Genomic DNA, 12915 nt, shown 5'->3' with positions numbered 1-12915 from the left:
CCTTTAGAAGTCTTCTCCTTGCAGCGTCCCCGCAGCGTCTTCTGGCTCTGAATTCACTCTGCCAGGCATCAGGTCTGGGAAGAGCTGACTGCGCATGCCCGCGCTACAAGAAAATGGCCGCTTTGACTGACATTTTCTTGTAGTGCGGGCATGCGCAGTCAGCTCTGCCCAGGCCCGATGCCTGGCAGAGTGAATTCAGAGCCGGAAGACGCCGCAATGACGCTACACGGAGAAGACTTCTCAGAGAATCCAGCCCGACCCTCACTCGTGGACTTGGTAAGTATAATTTGATCGAATGTTGCCTACCCCTGAAACGAGCATTTTCCCCCATAGAGTATAATAAGATTCAATATTCAATTCGAGTAGTCGAATATTGAGGGGCTACTCGAAACGAATATCGAATATTTAACTACTCGCTCATCTCTAATAATTTTGTATCCTTTTTTTTTTCCAGGAAAAAGAAGCCAAAAACTTGCAAGACCAAATCAACCAAGAAAATATTTCCAAATAATGGAAGGTCCAAGACTTTATAGTGACTGGTTAAATGCCTCAGAAACAGAAAGCAGGAGAAGACATGAGCTGTACTTGCTGAGGACTGGTGTTTTACGGGCATGCATCACTGGGGTTCTGGTATTGGTCTGCTTATTGGGAACCATTGGGAATGGTCTTGTTATCTGGTTCACAGTCTTCAGGATGAAGAAGACGGTCAAAGTGGTGTGGTTCCTCAGCTTAGCCGTAGCTGATTTCTCCTACGCAGGTTTCTCTCCTTTCGAAGGTTTAAAAATTATTTTGGGCTATTGGCCAGTTGGTGGATTTCTCTGCAAATTCGTCCAATTTCTCCTGTCCCTTAATCTGAATGTGAGTGTCCTCCAGCTCACGGTCATCAGCGTAGACCGATGTATCTGTGTCGTGTTCCCGGTGTGGTGCCACAACCACCGAAGGCCAAGATTGGCTTATCGTGTCGCTCTCACTATTTGGATTGTTGCTTCAACGTTGGCCATACCCTCAGTAATATCCATCGATGTTAATAATGGCGAAGTGTGCACCATGCAGGGCTTGTTCTACATGATGTTGGAAGTATTTTTGGGGTTTGTTGTCTTTTTTATGGTGCCTTTGATCATCATTATCTTCTGTTATGTTGTGATTCTTCTTCACATCAGATGGAGACGTCTTTGCGCAGCCTCTAAGTCTTATAAAACCATTGTGGCCGTCATTGTCGCCTTCTTTATCTGCTGGTTTCCTTATCATTTGTTTTTACTTCTTTCGTTCTTTGGAAGTGAAGAGATTTCTTTATACGCGGTTCGTTATGGAAATCCCATGGCGCTGGTCCTGGTAATGATGAATAGTTGTATGAACCCCATCCTCTACGTCTTCATTGGTCGGGATTTCAAGAAAAACATCTGTGGCTCCTTCCAGGCTACATTCGAGAAGGCGCTTATAGAGGATGAGGGCGAGGAAGGCCGTGAGAAACAAGAACCGTGTCCGGCTCTTCCAATGTTACATCAGGATCACAAAGAAGAAGAAGAAGTCGTAGAATGACCCGCATGGGATTACTTGCTTTGATTTTTGTTTTTATTATGTTTTCTTAATAATCAGAGATGAGCGAGTAGTTAAATACTCAATATTTGATATTCGTTGCGAGTAGCCCCTCAATATTCAACTACTCGAATCGAATATTGAATCCTATTATAGTCTATGGGGGAAAATGCTCGTTTCAGGGGTAGGCAACATTCGATCAAACTGAACTTACCAAGTCCACGAGTGAGGGTCGGGCTGGATTCTCCGAGAAGTCTTCTCCGTGCAGCGTCCCCGCGGCGTCTTCCGGCTCTAAATTCACTCTGCTAGGCATCAGGCGTGGGCAGAGGTGTGCCACTGCTGGCACAAACATGTAAGCAGTTCTTCTGTGTTTGATGGCTTGTGACTATCCATCTTCCTCTTCATTACATTCCAGAGGTTTTCAATGGGGTTCAGGTCTGGAGATTGGGCTGGCCATGACTGTGTCTTGTTGCAAGACCCATAACCTGCAGCTGAGACCAAGCTTTCTGACACTGGGCAGCAGACGTCTTTCTAGAATCCCTTGATAGTCTTGAGATTTCATTGTACCCTGCACAGATTCAAGACACCCTGTGCTAGATGCAGCAAAGCAGCCCCAGAACACAACAGAATACCTACTCGATCGAATACTACTCGCTCATCTCTAGTAATAATATAGGAAAAATAGGGAAATCTTAGTCAGATAATCTTTATGGTAACGTATTCACAGTATGTAAGTAACTATATGTAAGATGATTTAGGAAGAACCTACTATAAAATATAACCAACCAATATATCAATCCTATATACCTGAGCATATAATAAATCCTATATGGTAACATATTGTTAGTCTGTTTCATGTCTCCCATCTCATAGAGATCCCATTCCATTAAAATATTTAGAGTCTTGTACATCAATAGGACAATTTCCTTCATGGTGGGGAACATATTGAATTTCTAAATTTGTGCCTTACCTGTAACCCAAATGACCTTTTTTTTTTTTTTTTTTTTTTTTCCCCAATATGAGGGCTCATTTTTTGCGGGATAAACTCTATTTTAATGCAGAACGTATTTACTTAAAACATTGTGGGGTGGAAAGGTTGAAGGACAACCAGTCAGCAGTTTTTAGTGATTGTCTTTTAGGTTTATTTTTTACTGTGTGATATTGACTGGTGCAGTTTATTCTGCCGGTCACTACACTGAAGCTGATGTCACACTTATAGATTTTATTTCTTATCTTTGGTTCTGAGAACTGAGTGCAGGTCAGGATTTTGAAGGGTTATGTGGTTTTTTGGGGTACATTTTATTATTAGTTAATGTGTTCCATTTTTAGGAGGCAAGGGAAGCAAAAAAAAAAAAAAAATCTACTACATGTGATCATACCCTATCGCTGTTTGTTGTACTGTCAGCCAAGTGTTGAAACAAAATAAGATGACAATGTTAGTACCGCTTATAGACAAGACATGGTCACCCTGGGACAGATATAATGACTGTGACCAATAGGTGGCAGTATTGAATAATAATAATGCCTCTGATGATCTGAGCCAGAATCCAGTATTCGGGGGATATTGTCACTCCTTAGAGAGAGACCACCATATAGGTGTGTGGAGACTTGTTAAGCCTTTAGCACTCCACTTTGCAAGGAACTATGGGAAGAATATGCAAATCCGCCTTCCATGATGTAATTAGGAAGACAGTTGCTGCCTCATTGTTGCAAACCAATAGAGGGCGCTCACTGGAATGTGCAAGCCTGTCTTAAGACAGGATTCCAGTGAAATAACCCAATAATGGCTGCTCCCTTCAGCCTCATACCCGACCTTCCAAGAGGCCTTTGTTTAGCAATGACGCTGGGATTATTACCAGGTTATAGTCTCTCAATCGAGGACAGCTGTTTCGATCTGGTTGGATCTCATCAGCCCGATGTAGAGAGGACTATAACCTGGTAGAGGTGAGAGGCTTAGACAGGGTTCGGGGGATATTGTCACTCCTTAGGGAGAGACCACCATATAGGTGTGTGGAGACTTGTTAAGCCTTTAGCACTCCACTTTGCAAGGAACTATGGGAAGAATATGCAAATCCGCCAGAATCCAGTAGTAAGACTCATGTAGTAGTAAGACTTCATATCTGCAGACAAGAAGAGGGAACTCTACATCCTACTGGGAGAAGAAGAGGCCACTGTGGAGATCGCTGCCCAATACGTGTCCAGCTGTCACCAAACAAGAGGAAGATGAGACTCAAGGACTATTATACCCCAAACCACCCACCCCATCCCACCCCCCCATATAGTGGTCACCAACTAAGAGGAAGACGAGACTCCACGGACTATTAAACCACCCAAACACCACCCAAAGACCCCAAGGACCATTCAATTCCCCCATCCACCCACTCTATGCCCACGCCTACCCACATGTCCCAAGGACACACATAGCCCCAAACCACACCCCATGCCCACCCCCCTCTCCCACCCTTAACCATTTTTTTGCTTTGGCAATGCCAAATGTTTTTCTTCTGTTATGCTAATAAAGCCCCTTTGTATCTTGTATATGCTGCTCTGTGTACATACAAAAACCACTCATACTATCACACACATTAGTACACATGCAATGCACACGCACACCAATACATGTGTGTATATATATGTATACACATATACACGTATACATATACACACACATTCACATATACACGTATACATATACACACACATTCACATATACATGTATACATACACACACATATACACACATATTCACATACACACATATACACACATATTCACATACACACATATACACGTATACATATACACACATATACACATATACAACACTCGCATGTGACAGTCAATGACTTTAGTAGCTTTGGAAAGTGAAGAAATATAGTAGTGACGACTGTGCTTAGGTTTCAGTCTGTGTCGAAAGATCAGAAGGAGGAGGAGGAGGAGGAGACGTCTTATTTCCTGTTACTTCCTATTACTCAATGATCTCCAGTAAGAGTTGGATATAAGCTGTAGTATATAATATATATCTCAGTATCAGACAATACAATCCTCAGAACAAGGACTCCGGCCGTGGAAATGTGAACAGCTCTTATATACAAGCAATGGCTGGTCATAGGAACCACTGAATCTCCATCACACAGGTAACATTTCCTTCCATTACACGTCTATAGATTTAGTCATATTAAGGCTGTGCTGGGTCATTGTACTGTATGTTATAGGAGAGAGGTAAGGGCATAGCTATAGGGGTAGAAATCCCACCCAAACCCCACCAGGGCCTGAGGACTCATGAATCTATAGGACTTATTGTAACATATTGTAGAGGTGAATGTCAGGTTGTAGAGTCTATAGTTGCTCCATAGTCAGGTCTGTACATCACCCCCAAGACATATATACAGCGGGGGCTACACTGTAACTTGTAGCACTATTAGGTTCTATAATAAATGTTCTATTTTATTCTGTTTAACCAATGAGAAGTTCGGGACTGTTTGTCAGTAGAGAAAATCTGTTTATTGCTGGAGGATCTGCCGGAGACAAGTGAGGACTCGGTGCTATGTCTGAGGAATGTGCGAGGAATCGCCGGGGGAAGACCATACAAACTCCTTGCAGATTCAAACCTAGGACTCCATTGCATGCAAGGCTACGGGGTTAACCCATAAGTCACCACACATGTTTATTATAGAAAGCTGCACACAAAGGGTTAATACTGAACCCCTTACCGCAGACTGAGCCTGCAGGGTTTACATAGGTAAAGTGAGATACAACTCATAGGTTTACATAGAGGATGTGGAAGACCCCAAATGGGCCCCTTTCTCTCCAGGAGCTCCCCTGGAAGTATCTCTAACTCTATACCATGGGAAGAATATGCAAATCTGACTTCCATGATGTAATTAGAAAGTCAGTGCCTTATGTGTGCACACCAATAGAGGGCGCTGACTGAGAATGTGCAAGTCTAACTTCCATGATGTAATTAGGAAGACAGAATCTCAGTCAAGCAAACCTATAGAGGGCGCTCCCTTTCACATCATGCCGACCTTCTAAGAGGCCTTTGTTTGCAATGATATTTGGATTATACGAGATACAGTCTTCTCAGCCTAGGACAGCTTTTTTTTTTTTTTTTTTTTTTTAGTCTCCGTCTGTGCCAATCAAAAACACCAAGTGCACGAAAAAAGTGTGGGTGCCACACTAAAAAAAACGTGCCCAGGATGCTTGCCAAAAAACGCACCCTTCCCCTAAAGGGGAGAGAGGTTCCTGACTCAAACTCTTCCCCACAAGGACCAAAAGGTAACCGAGTGGGGTCGAGTATCCGATGGACCATCTGCCGGAGCAGGATGGCCCTACCCAACATCCGTTTTCCCCTCGGGCTGCCACCACCAAGGGTACTCAGGATTACCAGTCGCCAAGTTTCTCTCCGGGCTGCCACCACCAGAGATACTCCTTGGCTCAGGCAAGAAGTCTGCGCCTGCCCTGGTTCCCCAGGACAGGTCAGCTGACAGAGGGGAGAGACCCATTACAGGCCTCATCCCCGGACAACCGTCAGGAAGCGTCCCAAAAGGGTACAGCATCCCTTTGTCGACACACAAAAAGGTGACAGAGTGAAAATAAAAAACGTGAGAAAACAGTTAAATAAGTGGTAAAGTGCCCAGTACAAGCCCGGTTTACTGCCGGATCTATAAAAATTACTCCAATGCTGGTAAACCAGGCATTAAGGAGTGCCACGCTTTAGTGCCCAAATCAGTGGGGTTCCCAAGCCCAGTGACTTAAGGCACCCTGGGGGCCACCCAACCCCCAGGGCACGACACCAGAGACCTTCGAGCGCTTCACCAACCCATGGTAAGATCCCCAAGGGAGCGTCCTGTCCCCCTTGGTGGTCGTGTCGACAGCGTCTGTGGCGTTCTGCCAGCCCCCTGCAGTGGGTCCATCACCTCCACTGGCGGAGCCGGCGTACTAACCACGTCCCCCATCGACAACGCCTCAAGTGGTTCTCCGTTCAGATCTCCATAGTTTTCGGCCTACTCCTGCTGTGGCTGGTCGCGGACCCGGCTCACCAGCAGTTTCGCCTACCAGCTACTTCTGATAAGAACAGATTTTTTTAAGTTGAAGTCTACCACAACGGGTAGCATTTTATTAAACAAAATATTTACAATACATATAAACAATACACATATCTTCAACTTTCTTTTTATACAAAATTACAAAAACGCATCATCAGCAGTATTTCCAACTTAGTTTACACACATAAACACAAGACATACAAATACATCACATAGAAAACCTTATCCACCCTACTTTACATTTCTCATCTCTATTCCTTTACTTCTCAGTTTTTATCCCTTATCCATCAAGTAACCATTCACTACTGCAAACATGACCAAGGCATCCTCTGCTCCCTGTGCCCAGTCTTGCATATTTATCCCCAAAAAATACTGTTTCAAATAATCAAAAAATATATATTTTTTGATAAACTCTTCCTTATCTTTAAGAAACACTTCCTTTAATTCCCTTATAAAATCCTCATAGTTTTCTATTGATTTTTTTTATTTCAGGAAACCTCCTTCTTACATAGTCCCCTCCCTCTTTACCATCTTTAAAGCCTTTAACTTTAACTGACATCTTTTCCTTTGTTTCCACCTTTAGAACCTTACTCTCAGTCACTTTTACAATTTCTGCAATTAATTCCTTCTCTACCACTTCTTCCAATATCAATTCACATTCTTTTACTTGTTCCATACATATCATCATTTTTTTACATTTTTGATTACCAGGCTCCTGCAATCCATCGCGAACAGGAGTTAAATCTGGAAAAGAAACATCAGAAACAACAGTCTCCGAAAAGACACTCTCAGTCTCTGTCTTGTCCATGAAATTTTCCTCATCCGGCAACACAGTCTTTTTATCCTTTTTCTTAGGGGATTTCCCCTTTAAGTCCTCCCAAAAGGCAAAACCAGTCTTACCGCCAAACTGGATTGCTCCATTAAATATGTCCATGTCCTTTTCCTCCATCCAGACCGAAAAACGTCTTTTACCAGTCCAATATCCGGCTTGGTTCAATAAGTCCTTCTTGAACCTGCACATAGGCACATAAAGTCTCATATAGTCCATAATGTCCGCTGCATTCACAAAAGGATCATCCATAGAAACGACCAGCGATTTCCAGCCACCGTGCAAGGAAGTCAAGCAGCTCACTCGGTCCCTGACTCCAGTGGTCCCGCCCCCGTACCATCTGAGGAAGGCCTCCGAACACAGTTGCTCCGAAGTGAAGGTGACATCGCAAGACCTCTTGGTGGCGTTCCATTGCATGGCCAGGACGTCCTCTTTCCGCACCATCAGGCAATCCTCCAGAATCCTCACCACCGACATCTCCGACCAGTCATCAGCTTTAGCGGCATCTTTCTTAAGGAAGAACCTCAGGCAGAACTTCTTCCTTCTCAGCTCCATGTCAAAAGACAAGAAAAACCGTATTAGTCAAGCGGTATTTAGCTCAGAACCTGCGAGCCTCAGTAGATTCTCCAGGTGATCGCTCCTCGTTGCCCCGGGACTAAGCCTCAAACCCGATAGCAGCAGGTAGTTCCAGCCAGGCTATGAACCTGACCTTCCCTACCAGGCAGAGTAGAGGGTACCCGGGGCAACTCTGACTAAGATCTGGCAGTCCTGATACACTAAACAGCACCAGGACTACACTTGATCTTAGCCAAAAGGCCGAGAAGCTAGGACAGCTTTTTTTTTTTTTTTTTTTTTGTCATACCATTCAGGTATGGCTATCATTGGCCGTTACCAGTCCATACCGTATTCTAGCCAACAATGCCACTCATCATCAGCATGAATTTTTGTTTTTTGCACCTTTTATTTCCAACACATAACAACATAACACATTGACAGTTACAACTTAGTTTAGCAACCTTTTCCATTTTTGGAATTTCCAAAGGCCTTCCCCGTCCAACCCTTTTTTTAGGTCAGACTGATAATGGAAATATAACTTATCAAGAACCATTTTTACTGCATCTTCCGTCTCGATGCATTCTTTACGGAATATGTACAAGTTACGGCTATTCCATAACACTTCCTTAATACACGCACACACCAACCACAACAATCTCTTATTTACCCCTTCCACCCTTACCAACCCATACATCACAATTTTAAATGTTAACACATCCACTCCAGTTATATCCTTACACACACCTCCCAGCCTTCCCCACACTCGCTTTGCATAGCCGCATCCCCAAAACACATGCTCCAGACTCTCATCTCCCACACACCTTTCTCTCGGGCATCTTTCGCTTGCATTTAACCCCCTCCTATTCTGCACCACTCTCACAAGCAACACATTATGCGCACTCATCCATACTAAGTCTTTTTGTTTGTTGCTCATATCCGCTTGGTTCACATTCCTCCACACCTCACCTGCTTCCATAGATGTTAGACCCCTGATAGGGCAAACCACTTGAGTTTGGCACAAGTTTTTGAGATGTTTTTTGCATACTTGGAATTCCTCCATTTTTACATTCTGCAACTGAAAGCGGTTAATAAATTTTTCCATATACATGTACCATTTGGGACAATCGAAGGCGTACGGTCGCCCCCGGAACTCCACCGGCCATTTCAGCCTTTTAAGGACCGTACCCGCCAAGTACCTTGCCAGACAACTTGCCATTGTGTTTTTAGCCACGCTGTGCGCTACTCCGCGCGTATAGTTGAGCCCAATAAAGACTTTTAGGTCTGGGAAATCTAAGCCACCCAATTTGCGCTTTTTTATCAGTATTTCCCTTTTGGCTTTCTCAATTGGACTTCCCCAAAAGAAAACATGCATCATACGATTTACCTTTTTTTCCACCCTATCATCGGGCGGGAACACCATGGCCACAAATAAAATCATCGGCAATATGATGTTTTTGATAACCAGTATTTTACCAGTAAAGGAAAGCTCCCTAAGCCTCCAAAAGGAGAATTTTTTGACCAATTTTTCCAACAGCAGTTCCCAGTTTTTTTGCCCATTCAACCTCTCATCAAACCATACACCCAGCATCCGTACTTCCTCACTCACTTGTTTCATTTCCACTTCATTCACTTCACCCAAAAAATTAAATGTTTTGAATTCACTCTTGTTCCAGTTTATTTTGAACCCAGACGCTACACAAAAAATACTCACACACAACTTCACCCGCCTCAAATCACGCATACTATCACACAGCACCACCACATCATCCATATATCCTAGGCATTTCATGTTCCTTCCCCCAGATCCTGGGATGAATACCCCTTTAATGACTTTGTTATCCCGTATTAGTTGTAATAGCGGCTCTATGGCACAAATAAATAGCATAGGCGACAGGGGGCATCCCTGCCGCACACCACTCTGGATTTCAAATACCTCAGTCATTAACCCATTCACCAACACACTGCTCTCAGCCTTCTCATACAAACCATGCAACAACCTTACAAACTTCGCAGGGAATCCCATTCTCTCCAATAACTTAAATAAATACACATGCCCCACTCGGTCAAAAGCTTTCTCAAAATCAAGCGCGCTCACTATCAAACCTTTCCCTCTTGCCTTACAGTCCACAAGCACATCTCTCATACATACTACATTCTCAGTCATACTTCGTCCAGGCACCGCACACACTTGTTCTTCCGCAATCACATACTTCACCACATCTCTCATTCTGTTCGCCAATATTTTCGCAAAAATTTTATAATCGGCGTTCATAAGGGTTATGGGCCTCCAGTTCGCAATATTCTCTTTTTCTCCTTTTTTGAAGATCAGCTTCACCATACCCCTTTTCATGCATTCAGGCATTCTCTGTCCCTCAAACAAGCATTTCATCACATCCACCACATCCTCGCCCACAACATCCCAAAATAAAGTATAAAACTCATTCATCAACCCATCCAAACCAGGCGCTTTATTCCGGCTCAGTTTTTTAACTATGCCACCAATCTCACTCGCAGTCACTTCTCCTATCAGCCCATCACATTCACTCTCCGGCAATCTATTTTTAACTACATCAAAGAAGTCTTCATCCACCCCAAAATCACACACCTTCCTCTCAAACAACCTTTCATAAAAATCATGCACCACACCCAACATTCTCTCACCATTCACTAAGTCACCATTCACACCATACAATCCGTTCATCACATCCTTACCACCACACATTTTTTTGAAAAAATAACTTGTACACCTTTCGCCGTGTTCGGCGTACTTAACCCTGGCCCTAAACTTAATTTCTTTACCCCTATCGGTAAACCACTTATCCAAAAAAATTTTTTCCCTTGTAAGTGCCGCTTGCACGTTATAACCCAGTTGTTTGCACCGGGCTAAATATAATAGCCTCTTACAGCGCCATTGGTAAATAGCTCTGCGCTGCTTGGCCTGTTTTTTCCCTTCCACTTTAAAGAAAGATGCGACATGTTTCTTTACCCATGTCCACCAGTTGACACTTGTTCCAAAATCTTTCCTCCTCCTCCTCCACCTTGCATATTGTGAAATATATTTTGTTTTATTTGCGGATTCCGCAGCAACCGGGTATTGAGTCTCCATACCCCTCTACCATAAATTATATTGCCGACCCCAAAACCTGTAATAAGACAATCATGGTCGGAAAAACCAACACGCTCCTGTGAAAAAAAGGACACAGAAACAGATTTGTCAGAGCACAACACATAGTCTATGCGCGAACTAGTGCGCCCGCTATCTGCGCGATAAGTGTCCTGACTGCCATATTTTTTCCCTACATCCTGTAAACCAAACTCGTTCATGAGGAATTTAAATCTGTTACCGGTTATATCCACCGGATTTATAACAGATCCGCCCCTTGCGGTTTTCTCCACCGCACAGTTTAGATCCCCGCACAGGATGATAGGCGTTTGCCCCTGTAAAAAAAAATTCAATTTTTCAAAAAGAGCAAGACGCTCATTTTTGCAAACCGGTGCATAAACGTTAAATAACTTAAACCTCCACCCTCCATATTCAAGGGTGAGCATAATGCACCGCCCAGGTGCTATAATCTGTACGTTCTTAACCAGTACATTTTCATTTTTAATTAGAACCCCTACACCATCATTCCGGTTACTGCCAGTATAGGACCAGAAAGTCTTACCACGCCACTCCTTTTTTGGGGGCGTTCGGGATATGCCACATTCCTGGACGCACACGATGTCAGGATTCTTTGCAGCTAGAAAATCCAGGATCGTAATCCTCCTGTAAACAGAACTGAAAACCCTGACATTCTGAGAGATGATTTTCAGCTGCAGCACCATTTTTTATCGGAAGAAAAAAGACAAGGGGTTAAATGCAAAAAGACACACTTTTCACGTTCCTGGTTGCCCAGGAGATGGCAGAGAAGTTCCAGGCTCTAAGGCGTAATGGGTTACCCCTCCAAAACTTGCCACCTGGCTCTCCTCCAGATAGCTTACATCCAGTGGTGACATAGGAGCCTGTAGTGGCTTAGGGCTAAAGTACCCCAGCTCCTCCAGCGCCAGGATTGCACTTTTAGCAAGCTCCTTTTCTTTATCCTTTTGTGCCTTTGCTTTTTTAAATGCAGGCGCTCCACTTCCACCTTTTTTAACTGCACCAACCTTCCGCTCCAGCTCTGTCTTCCCCCCTTTTTTGGAGGTAGAGGCTTTCTCCTCCTCTGTGTCACCACTACTGAATTCTTCAATAGTGGCACTAGCTGGTAATTCAACGCCTTTGTCACCCTGAGCGGCTGCTGACAATGCATTCACCTCCTCCTGCATTAGGCTTAATCCGGATGCCTCCATTGGAGTCTCCTCCACTACACCCGGCTCTGCCACACCTGGATCACTGGTCTCCTGGTTTTCACTTTCACCCGCTGCTACTCCAGCATTAAAGCTACTGCTAGCCGCTTCTACTGGGCGTGACGCCGCAGCCTCTGCATAGCTCTTTTTTTCACTGGCTTTCCCCCCTGCACTGTAGCCAGCCTTTGGGCACCTGCGCACCATGTGCTCCTTGGAGCCACAGATGTCGCAGGTAGCGACATTCGGGCACTCACCAGCGACGTGCCCCGATTCGCCGCAACTCCTGCAGGCCGGCTCATTCTCACAGTTACTTTGTGTATGGCCGAATCTTAAGCATCTCCGGCAATATTCCGGCATGCCGGGGTAGAACAAATATCCATTGTTACCTCCTATGGAGAAGTTAGCTGGGGGATTTTTAACCCCTCCTATGCCATCTTTATCCGGCGTGAATCTGCACCAGTATTTGGCATATCCAGTATACACCCCTCTAACATTTGTGTTACCCATTCCAACACGCACATTATCACAGTACCGTGACAGAAAAGCTTTCACCAGTTCTCTGGGACAGTAAGGGTTATACATATGTACGGTAACTAATTTCTCCATTGTGGAGAAGAAAGGTTC

General features: G+C 44.2%; 2 protein-coding genes across 2 annotated transcripts in view; both read left to right on the top strand.

The window, feature by feature from the left end:
* The first annotated feature begins 510 nt into the window (after nt 1-510).
* On the top strand, nt 511-1539 carry LOC142210187 (formyl peptide receptor-related sequence 7-like). The gene has a single exon (XM_075279212.1). The coding sequence runs from the start codon at nt 511-513 to the stop codon at nt 1537-1539; it is 1029 nt and encodes a 342-aa protein (XP_075135313.1).
* A 3064-nt stretch (nt 1540-4603) lies between these two features.
* LOC142209893 (C3a anaphylatoxin chemotactic receptor-like) overlaps nt 4604-12915 on the top strand; it is a 29763-nt gene continuing 21451 nt past the window's right edge. The window contains exon 1 of the mRNA XM_075278931.1: nt 4604-4673. The gene's annotated coding sequence lies outside the window, so the exon portion shown is untranslated. The remainder of the gene's footprint in view (nt 4674-12915) is intronic.

This window comes from Leptodactylus fuscus, chromosome 6 (genome assembly GCF_031893055.1).
Source record: "Leptodactylus fuscus isolate aLepFus1 chromosome 6, aLepFus1.hap2, whole genome shotgun sequence".
In the NCBI taxonomy this organism is placed as follows: domain Eukaryota; kingdom Metazoa; phylum Chordata; class Amphibia; order Anura; family Leptodactylidae; genus Leptodactylus; species Leptodactylus fuscus.
Note: the sequence above shows the minus strand (reverse complement) of the source record. Positions and strands in the feature narration are given on the sequence as shown.

Bases quoted from the DNA above. Each gene is read 5' to 3' on its own strand.
- LOC142210187 (XM_075279212.1), top strand. From the start codon at position 511: ATGGAAGGTCCAAGACTTTATAGTGACTGGTTAAATGCCTCAGAAACA.